At 37.5% G+C, this 19151-nt stretch overlaps 1 protein-coding gene across 2 annotated transcripts in view; it reads left to right on the plus strand.

Annotated features, from left to right (window-relative positions):
* Positions 1 to 19151, plus strand: part of Fancl (FA complementation group L) — a 99484-nt gene that overhangs the window by 16845 nt on the left and 63488 nt on the right. For both annotated transcript variants that reach the window (XM_048435392.3, XM_048435390.3), the window contains 2 exons: positions 437 to 497; positions 11419 to 11475. In XM_048435392.3, coding sequence (XP_048291349.1) covers positions 437 to 497; positions 11419 to 11475 — 118 coding nt within the window. The remainder of the gene's footprint in view (positions 1 to 436; positions 498 to 11418; positions 11476 to 19151) is intronic.

Below are 19151 nucleotides of genomic sequence, written 5' to 3' on the forward strand. Positions count from 1 at the left end.
TCTGAGTTATGGTAAGCTGGGGGTAATGAACTTATCAACACCTATATAGTTAAAAGTATCTGTTCAGTTACATTAATTTATAATTTGAGGAATAAATTGTACACAGCCTTTTTCACATGTATATTTGATATATTATGATTCAAACTGTGTATTCTATCTTCCTTCTGTGATAAAGTGTCTACTTCAATGGAGTTTTTATTTGAACATGTTATAATTTAGAAAAGGTGTGTTATTAGCATGCTTCTTACTGATAGCTGTTATTTATGTTTGAAGTAATAAGACTTTCAGCAGTGTGAGTGGTCAGTATTTTTATTTACTTGTCAGAATTATGCTTATATGATTTTTGATTATATGTACATGTTTGATAGCATAAAAATATTTTTCTCCTTGTAAAAGCAAACAATGAATAAACCATTTTTCCCTTTTAAAATTGTAGATTACTGTTTAGCTGGCAACTGAAAAATATACTTAATGAATACCGTCAAATAATCCAACAAGTAAGTATGTTAATAGTTTTATGATTCAAAATGAGGGTAGAAATTACTAAATTTATGCTCTAAAACCCTGGTTTATAAACAAGCTGATTTATTAATTGCTGTGTTTTGTATTTTTCAAGTGTTTTAAAGATTGTGTATTATGTAACATGTTTGCTGAAATCGTAAGCAAATGTCAAGGCAACATTGGGGGTTTGAAATTGATTTTCAGTCTTGAGACTTTATGCTTTCAAATGTGGTCACCCCATCCATATGTATTTTTTGGTTGATTTCTCTACTAAACTTGCAGAGTGGTGATAGGAAAAAAGCCTGAACCTAGGCTGTGTATAACAATAATGGATTTGTAGTTCTGGTTTATGAAGAGGTAAGGTGAAAAGGAAGTCACTTTATGATAGGTCCCTGTGACCTATCATAAACACAGGAGCTGATGGTGACTGAGGAGAGAGCTTGACAGAATTAATTTAGCTATTCTTAGTGCTTGGTGTACCCTATCTAAAAAGTCATTGGAAGAGAATAGAAACATTGGAAATGAAATTATTACTGAAATAAGTCAAATAGTGAAATGTCTTTTCCAGAAAAATAAATGTGATCTTTTCTTTTGTGTGTTTCTCCTGAGGTTCTGTATTACATTATGTGTTAAAGATATGTTATGGTGATAACAGGCAAGGACACTTGCCCTCTATGAAGGGTCTGGGTCACAGAGAAATGTGCGAGATGAACCTGCTTGAGTAGAAGAATGCAAACTCTTTTGCTAGTTGTGTGATCTCAGCATTGCTTTAATGGAATGTTGCGATTATCTCTACTCTCATTATCCTGCTCCCTCATTCTTGTTACCAATTTATATTGTACATGAAAAATTTAGAATGAGTCCATTCAGTCATTTAAATAGCCTGAGAAATGCACTCACAGGGACTAAGCAAACAGTGGGACAAATACCTCATTTCTCTATGCTTACTCTGAAAGAAGGGTTCTAAAGTTGCCATCACTTATATCCCCCTGCCTTCCAGCTGGTCAGAGAAAACTCAGCATTCAATTACCCCCCCAAGGTTCAATTAAATGTTACTAATTTTCTCTTATACTAATTTCAGTAAATGTGATCCAAACAGTCAACAAAGTTATTATAAAGATTGTTCAGGTTTCATAAACAACCATGCTCTGTCAGTTGTGGTATTCTGTTCTGACAGCAACACCTAAAGAGCCTTAAGTGAAGGACACAGAGGTAGGGCTGCATTCTAGTAGAACTCATTATAAAACAAGGTATTGAGCTGTGTTTAGTTGCTGGATTATGGCTCACAGGGCTTTGCTACAAGTTGTTCCATGTGAAAGCACCAGTGGTGTCAGATTTATTCTACAGGCATGCGCTCCACCAGAGCCATGTTATATGGGTGCTTTGCCATCATGTGCTATTCAAATACTTTAGGCTTTTAATTTTCTCTTCTGAAAAGATGGAACAAGTTTACATTTAGCTTTGTTTAGAACAGTGTGTGGCTAGTGCAATGCATCACAATGTAAAACAGAAACATAAAGTAAGCAGTATTTTTTTCAGCAGAGAAATGATGTAGTATTCTGAGAAGACATTCTAAGATATCACTGTTTATTTTGTAGTTGTTGTTGGAGTTTGGCCGCTTGTTGGTTCCCGGCTGCCTGGCTAGCTTAGACCCGAAATAATCACATAGATTCTGTATTAATTAAATCACTGCTTGGCCCATTAGCTCTAGCTTCTTATTGGCTAACTGTTACGTATTAATTTAGCCCATTTCTATTAATCTGTGTATCTCCACGTGACAGTGGCTTACCAGCTAAAGTTCCCAGTGTCTGTCTCCAGTGGCTCCATGGCTTCTCTCTGACTCTGCCCTTCTTTCTCCCAGCATTCAGCCTAGCTTTCCCTGTCTACCTAAGTTCTGCCTTGAAGGCGTAAGTCACAGACAATCCCACACCAGTTTGGAATTATGATTAATATAATGGTTATTTATTCAAAGGGGAAAAAACTTACAGATTACCGTCCCAGACAACCGCCCCTCCGCGCGAACAGGAAAGGAGTCCAGGGGCCGGAAACGGAGCCGGAAGACAAAGAGAAAGAGGAGGACAGCCGCTGCTTTTTTTAAAGGGAGAGACGACGCCCCAATGGGCTGGTAACTCAGCGGCGATTGGCTGAAGGAGCTGAAGGAACTCCCACAGCATCTCCCCCTTTTGTTTAAGTAAGAGAGTTCTAAGCCTACTACGCAATTATATACAATAAGTACAAACCTACGAAATTATATACAATAAATACAAATATCCTATTCTAACTAGCTTAAGTCTTGTATAACAAATAACTTGGCCAAGTCATGAAAGGAAAGTAACTACATTTATATAATCTTCAATCCCATCGAAGATCTGAGAAGGGAAATAATGTTATCTGAGTAATTAGGAAGTGCAATCAAACAACTTCCAGAACATGTAACAAATCGCAGAGACAACTGGCTACCTGGACAAACACCCAAAGTCACATTTGCAGCGTTGAAGCAACCAACTTTGGCTAAGGCCTGATGTAACTGACATACCATTTTCAAAGGCAAGAAACTTCAAAACTATCTTACCCTGTCTTGGCAGGATATGACAGTCTTGTTTTATCCATTTACGGATATTCTGTAACTCTGTCAGTAGTTGAGGTATGAGCATTTCTTTACCCAAAGGCCAGTTCTGCCAAGAAGAAAGGCTCCAGGTGGAGTGTCTTTGGTGCTCAACATTCTCTCGGGCATAGATCAGTGTTGCCAGGAGTGATTGTGTCTCCCTACCATAGAACTCTGAATTAGATTAAAGGCCATTTTCTACAGCTCTTTGAAGAGGTTGAAGATTATCTATCTATACTGAATATAATCTCTATATATCTAAAGAACCTGATTAGTCTAATTATAAATGACAAACTTAGATGACTGTTGATCTATATAATTCTCAATATCTATCTAACTTAAAGACTGAGATAATAAACAAGTGTGCAATAAATGGGGACAATGAGACCTCCAAATATAAACAATGTGCAAGTATACATTGCAATATGGTAAATATATATCAATACATAAACAATATATAAGTATCTTAATCAGAGGTAGAAGTGTACAATGCAATATGGTAAATATACATATATCAATACAATATATATATATACAAATACATAAAAATGTTTTAAACAGAGGTAGAAGCATGAAGCATGCATGCATAAAATAGTCAACATAATTTAACTTTGTATCAATATATAAGAATTGATACCAATATGTTTGTCTAAAAGCAATAACTCACAAGTACAAATCTATTTATCCCATAATCCAATTATCCCTCCTTTTTTTTTTTTTTTTTTTTTTGGATTCCTGTGCTTATAAAATTCCTCCCCCAACCCTCAACCGTATACTAATTATAACCAACCCCTAAATGATGTCCCTAAACCCAAGGACAAACTTTATTGGGAGAGGGGACGTCGTTCTCTAGAATTACTTCCAGCTGTCATGGGGGCGACGTTCTTTCTGGGGGATCCTGTGAAAGTAAAATGATGGTTAAATTTCAAGATCAATGTCTTTTAAAATTGCAAATAGTCTCTGAGTATTTTGTGGAGGTCTGGCCAGAATGTTGTACAAGATGTGCACCATTTCAGCACGTTGGAACCGTCTTGTGCAGCTGGTACCCAAAACAGGTCTTGTAGTAGCGCTATCAGTATCATGACGCCATATCAACCAGGTGGAGTTGTTGTTATGGGGCCCCATCTTCTTCCTGGAAACTTCAAATGTCACTGTAGGAAAAACTCATTGTTCATTGTGGAAAACTTAAACATTAATTATATAGACATATACATGAATACCTATATTCAATGAGAGACATGATAGATATATTTAATGAAGGTATGATAGATATGAAGAAAAGTAAAGATGTTTTCTAAACTCATATTTCTTTCTGTCCCATATCATGGCTCTTGACATGAGACAGAAACTCCAGAAACTCTGGGTTTTTCTTTAAACAACAGGCTTGGAATTAGAGAGGGACTGAGCCAGAGTCCAACTCTAAAACCAGCTCTATAAATTTAGAAATATGATTTAGTATATGGTACTTACAGAACCTATTCAGTTTTCTTGATAGTCCCTATTGGGCCGTTATTTTCCATCTGTCAGTATTCAAATATCCAGGGTCCCTTGAACTTTTCAAAGATCAGTGTTTTCCTGTGGAGATAAGAACAGAACCCTGCCCCCATTCTATATGCTTTTCTTACCACCTGTACGGTTATCATCATTGTAGATGCTGTCATTTCTCCTTTCCAAGAGGTTTCTCCTCTTCAAATCGAACCTTTATTAATTTTGATGGTATCCACAATTTTTCTTCTCCTGTGGAAACAAGAGCAAAACCCCTTCCCCAACGTAGCACATCTCCTGGCTTCCATTGAGAGGTCAGCACGTCTTTGAAATAAACAGGTTGGTTTAGTTCAGAAGTTTTTTCCATTATCCAATGCCTCTCTGCTGCTGTTGTTCCTTTCTCATTAGCATTAAGAAAATTCAAGGTTAATAAAGCATTATGCAATCTATTTCTGGGGGTATCTTTCGTCCCTTTCTGTTTGTTTAGCATATCCTTTATAGTACGATTTGATCTTTCTATAACTGCCTGACCTGTAGGATTATTTGGTATACCTGTAACGTGTTTTATATTATAATAAGCAAAGAAGCGTTTCATTTTCTTAGATACATATGCTGGACCATTGTCTGTCTTTATTTGTGCAGGTATACCCATGATGGCCATAACTTCCAATAAATGTGTGATTACCGAATCAGCCTTTTCTGAGCTCAGGGCAGTTGCCCATTGAAAACCTGAATACGTGTCTATGGTGTGGTGTACATATTTTAATTTACCAAATTCCATAAAGTGGAACACATCCATCTGCCAGATTTCATTCCTTTGAGTACCCTTTGGGTTACTCCCTGCAGGCAACGGTGTTTGATTATAGAAAGAACAAGTAGGACATCTCTTTATAATGTCCTTAGCTTGTTGCCATGTAATGGAAAACTCTTTCTTTAAGCCTTTACTATTGACATGATGTTTTTTATGAAATTCTGAGGCCTGCAGAACGCTTCCAATCAATAATTGGTCAATTTCAGCGTTACCTTGTGCTAGAGGCCCAGGCAGACCGGTATGGGACCGGATGTGTGTTATGTACATTGGACAAAGCCTATTCCTAATTATGTCCTGTACCTCGATAAACAATGAAGTCAACTCTGTGTCATCTGGTATGAATTCAGCGGTTTCAATATGCAAGATAACTCTTTCTGCATATTGTGAATCTGTAACTATATTAAGAGGTTCTTTAAAATCCCTTAGCACCATAAGAATGGCATATAATTCTGCCTTCTGGACAGAATTATAAGGGCTTTGTTCCACCTTACTCAATTCTTCCGATTTATAACCTGCTTTCCCTGATTTATTTGCATCGGTATAAAATGTCCGAGCTCCAGTTATTGGAGCATCACGTACAATTCTAGGAAGAATCCAAGAAGTTCTCTTTATGAGGTTAAGTCTATCACTTTTGGGATAGTTGCTGCTAATTTCTCCCAAAAAATTAGCACAAGCTCTTTGCCATGGTTCATTATCTTCCCATAACTTTCTTATTTCCTCAGTAGTAAAAGGCACTATAATTTCTGCTGGGTCTATACCTGCTAGTTGACGAAGTCTCAGTTTACCTTTTATAATTAATTCTGAAACCTTTTCTACATAAGTTTTTAATTTTTTACTTGGTTTATGAGGTATAAATATCCACTCTAAAATAATATCTTCCCTCTGCATTAAAATCCCTGTAGGAGAAATTCTGGAAGGCAGTATGACTAGGATGGAACTAAGATTCGGGTTGACCCTATCCACATGTGCCTCCTGTAATTTTTCCTCAATCATTGTCAGTTCCTTTTCTGCTTCAACTGTCAATTTTCTGGGACTATTCAAATCCTTATCACCATCTAAGGTTTTGTTTAAATGAACTATTAGATCAGGTGTTATCCCAACAGCTGGTCGTAGACTGGAAATATCTCCTAACAATCTTTGGAAGTCATTAAGAGTCCGTAACCGGTCTCTCCTAATTTGTGCCTTTTGTGTTCGAATTTTCTCTAACCCTATTCTGTAGCCTAGGTAATTAATAGAATCTCCTCTTTGAATCTTTTCAGGGGCAATTTGTAATCCCCACCTAGGCAAAACTTTCTTTACTTCTTCAAACATACTTTCCAAAGTATCTTTATTTGAATCAGATAATAAAATGTCATCCATGTAATGATAAATTATGGACTTGGGAAATTGCTTACGAATTATTTCCAGTGGCTTATTAACAAAATATTGACACAATGTGGGACTATTGAGCATCCCCTGTGGGAGGACAGTCCATTGATATCTCCTAGTAGGCTGAGAATTATTATAAGTAGGCACTGTGAAGGCAAATTTTTCTCTATCCTTTTTTTGCAAAGGTATAGTGAAAAAACAATCTTTCAAATCAATAACTATAAGAGGCCATCCTCTTGGTAATAGAGAAGGCAAAGGAATTCCAGATTGTAGCGGACCCATAGGCTGAATTACCTTGTTGACAGCTCTTAGATCTGTCACCATTCTCCATTTACCAGATTTCTTTTTTACAACAAACACAGGAGAATTCCAAGGGCTGGTTGATTCTTCAATATGGTTAGCATCTAGTTGCTCTTGTACCAGCTGTTCCAAAGCCTGTAACTTATCTTCAGCTAGAGGCCACTGCTTGATCCATATTGGCTTCTCAGTTAGCCATTTTAAAGGTAGGGCTGTTGGTACCTCTAAAGGTTTGCTATTGGCTGTGTGTTCTTGTACAGCCTGAATGGCTGGTGACCTTTTTCCATAATACCTCATTATATCCTTCCCAGAATTGTGAGTTCCTGGAACTACAGGAATGTTAATCTGGGTATTCCATTGCTGTAGCAGGTCACGGCCCCATAAATTTATTGCAATATTTGCTATATATGGCCTTAATCTTCCTATTTGCCCTTCAGGCCCTATGCATTCCACCCATCTTGTGCTTTGTTTTACACGAGATAGGGTTCCAATTCCCAGGAACTGAACATCTACCTCATGAAGAGGCCAATTCGGATGCCAGGATTCTGGAGTAATTATACTTACATCCGCACCTGTGTCTAATAAGCCTTCAATAAAAATGCCATTTATACAGACTCTTAGCTTTGGTCTTTGATCGTTAATATACGTTTGCCAAAATATACGTTTACTCTGTCCTCCTGAATTTTTTGACTCATTCTCCACATGTAATTCATCATTTAGACCAGTATTACTTTTTACGGCAGACATTGGAGTTTTTAATTTTCTTGGTGAGACACATTTTCGACTGTAACTGGGAATGACTGGGCCACTTTTGGCTTGGGGGCCTGCGAGAGGCCCCTCAAGGAGTTTCCCGATGGTATCGGGTTGCCTTGTCTGTCTGTTGTTGACCTGCATTCGTTGGACCAATGTCGGCCTTTACCGCATCTTCTGCATATACCTGAAGGCTGAGATCTCTTACTTTTGTCATTCCCAGAGGAGATATTATTCCTAGGATTTCTTTGCCTGCAATCCCTTTTCAGATGTCCTAATTTACCACAATTAAAACACCTGGTAGTTTGATGTCTCCTCATAGCTTTGGAAATCGCTTCTCCTACCCAGGATTCATCGTTATAGCTAAACATCTCAACATTCATTGTATGCTGTATCCATTCTTCCATTGGTGCTGATCTAGATCTTAAAGGCCCAATTATCTTTTTACATTCAGTATTTGCATTTTCAAAAGCTAGAGATTCAAGAAGTATTCGTCTAGCTTCTGGGTCTGTTACCCCTATGTCCAGAGCCTTAATTAATCTTTGCACAAAGTCAGTAAAGGGTTCTCTCTGTCCCTGCCTAACCCTGGTATATGATTCGACCCTTTTTGCTGGATCTTGTATTCTATTCAAAGCATTCAAGGCTGCTTTGTGACATAAGGACAGCACTTCTTCATCATAAAGAGCTTGGACCTGTGGATCAGCATATGCTCCTACACCAAGAATTTGATCTTGGGAAACCTCCACACCTTTTGCTCTTCCTTGCTGTTCCATATGTTTGGATTCTTCTCTGAAATAAATTCCAAACATCAAGGAAGGCCCATCATCTAAAACTGCAGACACTAGCTGAGAGAAATCATGGGGGGTAGCTCTGACATTAGAAGCCCAAGTCCTTATCATTTCCTTAACAAATGCAGAGTGCAAGCCAAAGTTAACGACAGCTTGCTTAATTTCTTTTAAATCATTCATTGCTATTGGTGTCCATCTAGCTTCTTTAACTCCCTTTGAGCCTTTGGAAGTTAACCCTTTGTCAGAATAAATTACAGGGTATGTTGTTAGGACCCTGGGTAAGCCAGTTCTAACAGCTGGTGGTGGCATTGTATCCTGTCCTTGTGCCTTCTTACTCTGTTCACCAGCTCCAATAGTTTCTTCAATCATTTCTAATCTTTTTATCATTGTATCCCTTAAATCCTGAATCTCCTGACCTACCCGTGTTTCTAGTAATTTCACTAAGGTATCAGTTTTTTGGTTCCCATTCTGGAGGTTCATTCTATCTGTTACCTTATCAAAACTTTGTGGTAACATCTGAACGTCAAATTCAACAGCCTGTACCCTTTCAGGTAACTTCCTAGTACCCTTGGACATGGAGTCAATTTTGTCTATCATAGTATCCACTTGTTCAGATAACCCCTGATTTTCAATAATTTTAATCCTTTCAACTAGTTGTTCAATATTAGTCCGTAAAAATCGTATCTTTCTTAATGATAAAATATTGAAAAGAAAACTGAAACCTAGCAATAAGTAAATTAATATATTCCCATAGTCATATAAACCTTGCATGACATAATCCATTGTATTAATAAAGAAAACAGTAAAATTGGCGTTGGAAACAAAAACTGCCATATTACCTCTTGTCTAGTTGGCAGCGCTGTTGCCAAGTTGCGACTAGAACCACTGCAAAGGTGACTTAAACAGGTCCTGTTTCAGTGTCTGCCTTAGTATTTGTTAAAAACTAGGAAATATAAGTTGCTCAAGAAAGAAAGTTTAATTAAATCAATTCCATACACGGAACCAGAAACCCAGAATCCAGGGGTAGAAAAGAGCAACCCGGAAGCCGCGTATGCCTCCACGTGACCGAGTCGTTCTGATTCACGCCACTAAAGCACCGCACTTACAAGGGAAATTTAAAAACAACTCAGAAAAGAGCAAACCAGGCAGGCAGAGACTGTCCCGAGCCTGTGGAGCTTGGGAGGCGTGGGGTTTAACTGAACTGCTGGCTCCACACACAGGGCACAGGCCGCAGCTGAGGGAGGTCTCGTGACTAGCCGAGCTGGTAGCAAGCAGTTGAGTGGGGGGGAAGGGGGGGTTCTACAACCAAACGTGGGGCGCCAGATGAAGGCGTAAGTCACAGACAATCCCACACCAGTTTGGAATTATGATTAATATAATGGTTATTTATTCAAAGGGGAAAAAACTTACAGATTACCGTCCCAGACAACCGCCCCTCCGCGCGAACAGGAAAGGAGTCCAGGGGCCGGAAACGGAGCCGGAAGACAAAGAGAAAGAGGAGGACAGCCGCTGCTTTTTTTTAAAGGGAGAGACCACGCCCCAATGGGCTGGTAACTCAGCGGCGATTGGCTGAAGGAGCTGAAGGAACTCCCACAGCACTGCCTTGCTATAGGTCCAAAGCAGTTTTTTTATTCTTTATTTCTTTATTCATCACATGGTGTTGTGCAGGCAGACATGGTGCTAGAAATTTAGCTCAGAGTCCTATATCTTTCAGGCTACAGGAAGTGGTCTATGACACTGGGCGGTAGCTTGAGCATATATGAGACTTTAAAGCTTACCTCCACAGTGACATACTTCTTCCAACTTGACCACACCTACTCCAACAAGGTCACATCTCTTAATAGTGCCATTCCTTTTGGGGGCCATTTTCTTTCAAACTTTTACACTAGACTTTAGAAGTTAGAATTTTGTATTTTATGTTCCTCTTTCTGCTCACATCTTTTTACTCTGCCCTTCTCCTTTTAAAATAATGCCTTCCTAAGTTTTTAGTGATGAGTACTGAAGAAATGAAGGCAAGTATGCAGTTTTATGTGAATTCATCCACTATTCACTACATTTCTTTTTTGTTGTTGTTTTTTGTTTTTTGTTTTTTTTTTGAGACAGGGTCTCTCTGTATCTTTAGGTCCTGTCCTGGAACTAGCTCTTATAAACCAGGCTGGCCTCGAACTCACAGAGATCCACCCGCCTCTGCCTCCCGAGTGCTGGGATTAAAGGCGTGCGCCACCACCGCCTGGCTTATTCACTACATTTCATCCAAGTAGACTAATTAGTTTTAATCAACTTGAGTGACACAAACTTGAGCTTTTGGAAAGAGAACCTCAGTCAAGAACTTACTTTCATTAGATGGCCTGCCAGAGGGTTGGTAGGGAATTTCCTTTATAGCGACTGCTGTGGAAGGTGCAGCCCACTGAGATGATACCACCCCTGGCAGGTAGTCCTGGATGGTATGAGAAAGCAAGCTGAGCAAGCCCTGGGGGCAAGGCCATAAGCAGTGTTCTGCTTTGGTCTCGGCCTTTGGTCCTTACCTGGAGTCCCTGGCCATGAAGACGGATTACAGCTCTAAGTGGAAATAAACCCTTTCCTTTTCTAGTTGTTTTTGGTAATTGTGTTTATCACAATAAAAAGCAAACTAAGGCAAAAATTTTATTTACTCCTTCAAAATGAAATTGGCAAGAATAGAAGTGATGACCAATATCTCACTAATGAATACTGTTAATATTTAGATGAAGTTAATCCATTGTCCACATTCATTTCAGCTTCAGTGAGTGGAACATTCATTGCATGAGTTATTAATTGAAAATCTTTTGATTTAGAGATTGAAGCAGTCTCCTGATCTAGTGAGCTTTATGATGGAGTTGAAGATGCTTTTGGTAAGAATTTTTTATCACTCTTTTTGTATTACTAAGTATCGATTGTTTCTAAAACTTTCTAATGGCATGTATCTATCTATGTATTGATGTCTGCATGTGTGCACATATGTGAGGGCATATGAACATGTATTTTCATTTATGTGGACATACTCATCTGTCAATTTCTTCAATTGTGTTCTACCTTTTTTTGAAATGGTGTCTCTCACTGATCTGAGACTTGTTGGTTTGGTTAACTACACTGACCATTGAGCCTCAGAGATCTTTTAGTGCCTCTCTCCCCACACCTGGAATTATGAGTATATGCTTTTATGTCAGACTTTTTCATATGGGTGATGGGGATTGAAGTCAGAGTCTTTCGTTTACATGAAGTGATCATCCTTAATGACATAGTATAAAATGGAATTAATTTTATACAGATACAGATTCCTGAAGGACTTTTCAACATGAATAAAAGAGAGGCAATTGTAGTGACTAACCTGAGTTGATGATGTGTCATTTACATTCTGTCAATCATATTTCTTCTCCAACATTTTTGGAAGAGATTATAGTAATTTATCAGGAAATCATGGAGACTGTACCAATTCCTTTACAAATATATCACTGTATATATCTTTAGCTAAGTCCTTTGCTTATTTCAAAATATTTAGTTCGGCCTGGCAAGGTATAGGCATTTGGTGTGCAAGCCTGGAGACCTGAGTTGAAGTTCCAGAACTCACATAAAGGTATAAAGAGAAGATCAACCCCATGATTGTACATGTGTGTTTACATGTGTGATGTGAGCACATGTGCTCCCCAACACACATCATGAACACACATGTACACCATGATCAGAATAAGGACAATTGTAGCGATTTTGAATGTTTAATAATAGTCCTTCCAGACAGATGCTTTGCTTTTATCAGGTTGAAGGTCCCACACTTGAATCGATGCTGATGTGAGGTTTAATTTATCCCATCTGTCTTTCTGCCTTTGCTCCTCTTCATCCATGTCCTTGTTGGACAAAACAAATCTTGTGCCCTATAAAATTTCTCACATTGCAAACTGAGGTTGTTAGATATCCATGGCATCTTTCAGCCCACTTTACTAAGGGTTGAATATTCATTATCTCCAAAACAGAATGTTTCACACTCCAATCTTTCTGTACACTGCATTGTAACACAAATGACAGATGTCACAGATTGAGACTTTGTGTCAGGCAAGAATTGCTAATGATATAGTTTAAAATTTCATTCAGGCATTGTGTTTCAGAAATAAATATGAATACTATGCTTTGATTTTGGTCCATTACAATATCTTACTATGTATTTGAAACTAATCTGTAGCATGACTGCTAAAAGGTCCTAATAATAAAAGCCCAGAGTCAGATATAGGGGAAAATGCTGAGAAATCAGAGAGATTAAGGAGCAAAACCACAGTCGCCTTACCTTCTCAACTTTCCAACTGAAAAGAGACCGAGTTCCTGTCTCCTTCTGCCTTATCACTTCCCCTGTCTGCCCAGCTGTATCACTTCCTGTCTGTCTGTACAGACCTCCAGACCTCTTTGATTAGCTAGTGACTAGTTCTTCTCTCTTTTCTTCAGGCAAGCTTTATTTGTACAAAAAAGTATCACATTTCTCCCTTTTTGTCTAAAAATTCAAAACAAAAGGTTATAACTAATATAAGAAGCTCTATATACAATAAGTATAATAACAATATACAATGTATCGGCAATAAATACATCAACAATGTCTATTATATTAACAAATGCAAATTCAGAAAAAAATACTCCATATCTATCCTATCTTGGTGAGTACAAAAGATTGTACCCAATTCATTTTTTATTCTAACTTGCATTACTAAAACTTTTTATGTCTCTCAACCTTATACAATTTACATTTCTTTAGTGAATTTCTTTTTTGAATCTGGTAACAAGGAAAATTATAACTATAAAATCTTCAACTCCATCAGAGACCAGAGAAAGATAATATTAACTGAGCAAGCAAGAAGTGTAAGCAAGCAACTTCCAAAAAAAAAAAAAGTGAAAATGACAGTAACAGCTGCCTGGACAGTCACTCAAGGTTCCTCTGCCATGTCGGGCCATCTGTCTTCGACCTACATACCTTGCATACCTGACAAACTTTTCTGCGAAGCGGGGTATTCTGAAGTGCTGTCCTAATTTGTCTTAGCAAAGTTCAGCAGTCCTTTCTTTTGTGTCCTGCTTGTCCAATTTGTATAGCATACTGCTAGCAGTCAAGGCAAGAGCACTTACTTGCCCTGTGACTAAACTTTGTAACAAAGAAAGTAATTCCATGTGGAGTTTCATTAATGCCCAACATCTCTGAAGTATATTGGTTCTTCCAGGAGCAGACATGTCTTATTGTCATTAAAAAGAAAAGAAAAAGAAAAGAACCTATGTTATTAAAACATCTTAAATGGCATATTGTGTAGATCTCTGAAGTGTGTGAAGATGACCTGTCTATCTAAACTCTATCTCTGTTTGACCTTGACATCATACCTAATATGACTGCAAGTTTGATTGTAATAGGTGACTAATTGCTAACCTGCATTTTCTTATTATCTTAAATAGTTGGTAATAATAACGTTTAAGGACTAAAAATTTGCATTACATTGTTAAATGAGTTGCGTAGGTACCATACCTTGAACAAGATTAGAAATGTATGTTCTAACAAAAATAATCTCAACTTTGTATCAGTATGCAAAAAATCTAAGCCAATATAAAACATTTAATACTAGTAGTTGCTGTTTTGGTTTAAAAGTACATTAAATAACTTACCTTTTAATCCTACTTCTCTATCTCCCTTTATTTCTGTTCAGAGTAGATTCAGTACTCTACCCTATATCCAATCATATCTATATCCCCTGTTTTCAAAGCAAGAACTCTGAATCCAATCTTCTTTGTTCAACTTTCTTTCTTACTGTAACCAATAACAACTTATAACCAATCCCCTAAAGAATGACAGATATCCATAAACCAAAAAAAAAAAAAACAAAAGCCACCCTCCCTAATTCTTGGGAACATGGGTGTTGTGTTCTTAAATTTACTTCCATTTGTGGGTGATGACATCTTTAGGGGATCCAGAAAAGAAAAATTCCGGTTAATTGTCAAGTACTGAGAGAGGTAGTTATATCATTTGTTGTCTAGTTTCTGTGTAATGGGAAAGTGCAGAGCTTCGCTCAGTTCCTGGCTAGGGTAGTCTGGAAGACTGGATCCTTTCAGCTAGCCACCTCAAAGTTGTCCTGAGCAGTTTGTAGTCAAAATCTGATCTTACATGGTGTTTTTCAGCTTAGTGGTGTTTTCATAGTCCTGGAGCAGTCATCATTGTGGGGGCTCCAACCTCCTTTTGGAGACTTCAAATGTCACTGTTAGGCATGGCTTTGGTTCACTGAAGAAAACGCAAATACTTTAAAACAATATATATATATATATATATATATATATATATATATATATATATATATATAGGAGCTGAAGTTTCAGAATAGCCAAAACACTTTTTTAAGGATAATTTTTAAAAAATATTTTATTGAGCTATACATTTTTCTTTGGTCTCATCCCTGACCCCCCCTTCTACCCTCTCCCATGATCCCTATGTTCCCAATTTACTCAGGAGATCTTGTCTTTTTCTACTTCTCATGTATATTAGATCCATGTTTGTCTCTCTTGGGTCTTCTTTTTTGTTCAGGTTCTCTGGAATTGTGAATTGTAGGCTGGTTTTTCTTTGTTTTATGTATAAAAGTCACTTATGAGTAGTACATATTTTATTTGTCTTTCTGGGTCAAAATTAATTTTAAATCTCATATGCAGCAGATCTCAAAGAGTTTCCAGAGTACAAGAACTTAATTCCTAGTTATTTGATAGACACTCAAACCTGAAATCATGCATAGATGAAGCCTTTTTCTAGAGTTAGTTAGTACTCTATATGACCATTTAATATCATGATAAAAACTTTTATATATATATATATATATATCTTATAAATTTTTAGATATTTGTAACTCAAGAATAGCTCAAAGACTTAAACGAGAACCAAAGGATTATGAGATTAGTGCCAATAAAATAGTCCTTTAATTTTTGTTTTTCTTCTGTCCCATATCAAGTGGCTCTCCTGACATGAGACAGAGATTTTGGATTTTACTTTAACAAAAATACATTGGTTTGGAGAAGGAGGGAGCCACACTCCAATTCCAAAAGCCAGCTTTAATTTTTAATTGTCTGGGACTACAAAAAGACTATTCGCATTATATTTCTGTAGAGTAAAGTAAAAAAAAAAACAGACATTTGGGAAGATTTATGAAATTGTATCCTGTTGAAGATGTGATACACTAGTAGGACAAATTAGTTTTTCTTGGGACATTTTTTTTTTCTGGGTGATTTGTCCTTTTTCCTCAGATGTTATATTTGTTTAGTAGTCTTCAGATTCCTTAGCTGGAGGCTTTCATTATTTTGAAAAGACAGAAATAAAACCCTTCACCAACCTAATTTCTTGGGAGGTTCCGTTATGACAAGTTATATCTGATAAAATGAAAAACATTTGCTAGCTTAAAGGTAGTTTATGCTGTTTGATTAAATATTACCTTTCTAATCAAGGGTATCTCTTGTTCAAATCAAATTTTATCAATTTTGATGATATCCATAGTTTTCTTCTCTTGTGAAAGTAAAAGCAAATCCCCGTTCCCAGTGTGACACAGGTTTCCATTCTGAGGTCAACACATCTTTAAAGTATACTGGCTGATTTGATTCCATATTTTTTTCTACTATCTAACTTCTTTCAGCAGCTTTGTTCCTTTCTCATTAGTATTTAGAAAATTCAAAATTAATAAAGCATTATGCAATCTATTTTTGGGGAATTTTATTACTCCTTTCTATTTATCCATACCCTTTAGAGTTAAATTTGATATTTCTATAACTGCCTGCCCTGTAGAATTATGTGTTATATCTGTAATATACTTTATATTATAATAAGCAAAAACTGTTCCATTTTCTTAAAGAAATATGGTGGAGCACTGTCTGGCTCAATTATTATGACATCTGCACCAGTGTCTACAAGACCTTCAATGACAACATCATTTATTCTCATTTTTAAATTTGGTCTTTGTTCATTTATAGAAGTTTGCTAAAATATTTGCTTTATGGTTTTTCCTGAATTTTTTCTATCCTCTATAGATTTTCTGTTTTCCAGAGCAGTATGGTTTGTTATTATAGGCATTAGGTTCTTTAATTGCTCTGGGAAGAAGTTTCCTCCATGGTTATAGCAATTGACTGAATCAAATTGGAATGGGGGCCTGCAAGAATCCCCTGAAGTCATTTCCCAATAGCAAAGTGTTACCCTGACTGCTCTTGTCGACCTTCATTTCTTTGTCCAATGCCTGTCCTGGCCATAGTTTTTGCATAATCTGGACAGGAGAGGCATTCTATTTGAATTATGCTTACAGAAAGCATTTTTTTTTTAAGGAATGCCTTGGTTATAATCCCTTTTTAGGTGACTGTGTTTGCTACAATTGAAACATCTTGACATTTCAAATTTTCTTCAAACCTCTGGAAATCTCCTCTCCTATTCATGCATCATCATGGTAATGAGATTCAATATTAACTGTATCTCATATCCATTCCTCCAAGGGTACTGGTCTTGTGTTAATGGCCTAATTACCCTTTTGAATTGTGCATTAGCATTTTTAAAAGTCAGAGATTTAATTAATATTTGTCTAGCTTCTGAATCTGTTATTATTCTGTTTACTGCTGAAGTTAGTCTTTGTAAGAAATCCATGAAAGCTTCCTTTGGGCCCTGTGTAACTTTAGTAAATGACTCAATTTTCTTTCCTATTTCTCCAATTCAGTCCCCAGCATCCAAATCTGCATAAGTCCAGGGGTGGTCATGATTGCCATTGTATGTCACCATAATCTCCCTCTCCAAGAAGTTGGTCTTGGGAGATTTCCATACATCTAGCCCTTCTTCATTTTTCAATGGTCTTAGCTTCTTTTTTCTACCAGATCTTCCATTGTAATTGAGGAACAGGATCCAAGATCACTTTAATCAAGTTTCTCCAGTCTCTAGGGATCATTCTATTGCAAGTTGACCATGAGTTTAACATCTCCTTCACAAAAGTTGAATGCATGCCATATGAGACTATTGCTTCCTTTAATCTCCTTAAATCTAACATTTCCACAGAATTCCATTTAACTCTTACACAGCCTTGGGAATATCTATCATTTGGCATTTGTTCCTGTAAGGTGATTGGATAGATTAAAGTTTGTTGTTTGAAAACTTTAGGTTGTTACTCTTTAACCTTATAATGAAATGCTGAAATTGGCTCTCCATTAAATTCCTCTGTCTGGATTTGAATGTCTCTATGATCTCTTTTATTAAGTTTATCTAAAATTTGTATCTTGGTAGTCATATTAACCAATTTTTTAGTGATTAAAAAGATGATAAAACTGATAATGTTTATAATTGACATTATGTAAGTCTGATCTAAATTAGTGAGCTTATCATTTAATTGTTCCAGTTTCAAATTGTCTAGTGTATTATACAGAGACCCAAATCCCTCCATAGTAATAGTGTTTCCTTTTTTTAAAAAAAAAAAATTCTAGACAGTGTTTCTCAGTGTAGCCCTGGCTATCCTGGGACTAGCTGTTATAGACCAGGCTGGCCTCACACTCACAGAGATCTGCCTGCCTCTGCCTCTCAAGTACTGGGATTAAAGGCGTGTGCCACCACTGCCTGTCTTAGTATTTCCCATTTTTTAATGTGGGGAAAAAACTTTTAACTAATTCCTCCCTTTAAGTATTCTGAAATGTCTTACCACATCTGCCGGCAGTGTCAGGGAACTGTGAGGCATAGCGTGTCTGAGCGGAGAACACAGGCAGTGAACAGCCTGGCTGAGAACAGCGGCGGTTCCTAGCATGTAGTCATGAACTAGAAGTGGCAGCCTGAGGAGAGGGGATGTAGGGAAAGCCCACAGCCCACAATGGAGCGAAAGAGCCTCTGTCTGAAAAATGCACGGGGGATTGTGAGGAAAAGGCACCACTTGTGGTAGGGGCTGCCTGAAGGTAGAGCCAGCCAGACTAGGGTGGGGAAGTTCTGTGGCATTTGGAGCCCAGGTGCTTTTGGAGTTTGGGTGGCAGCTGGAGACTGTTGTAGAGAAGTTAAAACAGGAAAATCCTAAACTTGCTTAGAGGCTTAGGGGAAAAAAAAATGAAAGAAAAGAATGCCTAGCTGGGCGAGGCAGTGCCTGATGGGAGCCCCACATGCAGCTCCGACCTGTGCTGGTAGCTGCAAAGTCACAGGCCAACAGCTTTTTGTGAATTCTTTCCTGTAAGTTGGGCACCAATATGTAGCATTAGTTCTAATAGGTCTTAATGATAAAATCCCAGAGTTAGATATAGGGGAAAATGCTGAGAGATCAGAGAGACAAAGGAACAAAACCATAGCCACCCTTTACCTCTCCACTTCCCAGCTGAAAAGGTACTGAGCAGTTTGTCCCTGCCTTATCAGGCCCTCTCTCCACCCAGCTGATCCCCTCCTGCCTGCCTGTACAGACCTCCAGACCTCTTCTGATTAGCTAGTGACTAGCTCTGCCCCCTGATGTTCAGACAAGCTTTATTTGTACAAAGAAGATATCACCACACTAATCTAAAATCAAAAAGAAAGTTAAAATCCTAAACATTTTCTAAACAA

Source organism: Myodes glareolus, chromosome 8, assembly GCF_982192425.1.
Source record: "Myodes glareolus chromosome 8, mMyoGla1.1, whole genome shotgun sequence".
Taxonomy (NCBI): domain Eukaryota; kingdom Metazoa; phylum Chordata; class Mammalia; order Rodentia; family Cricetidae; genus Myodes; species Myodes glareolus.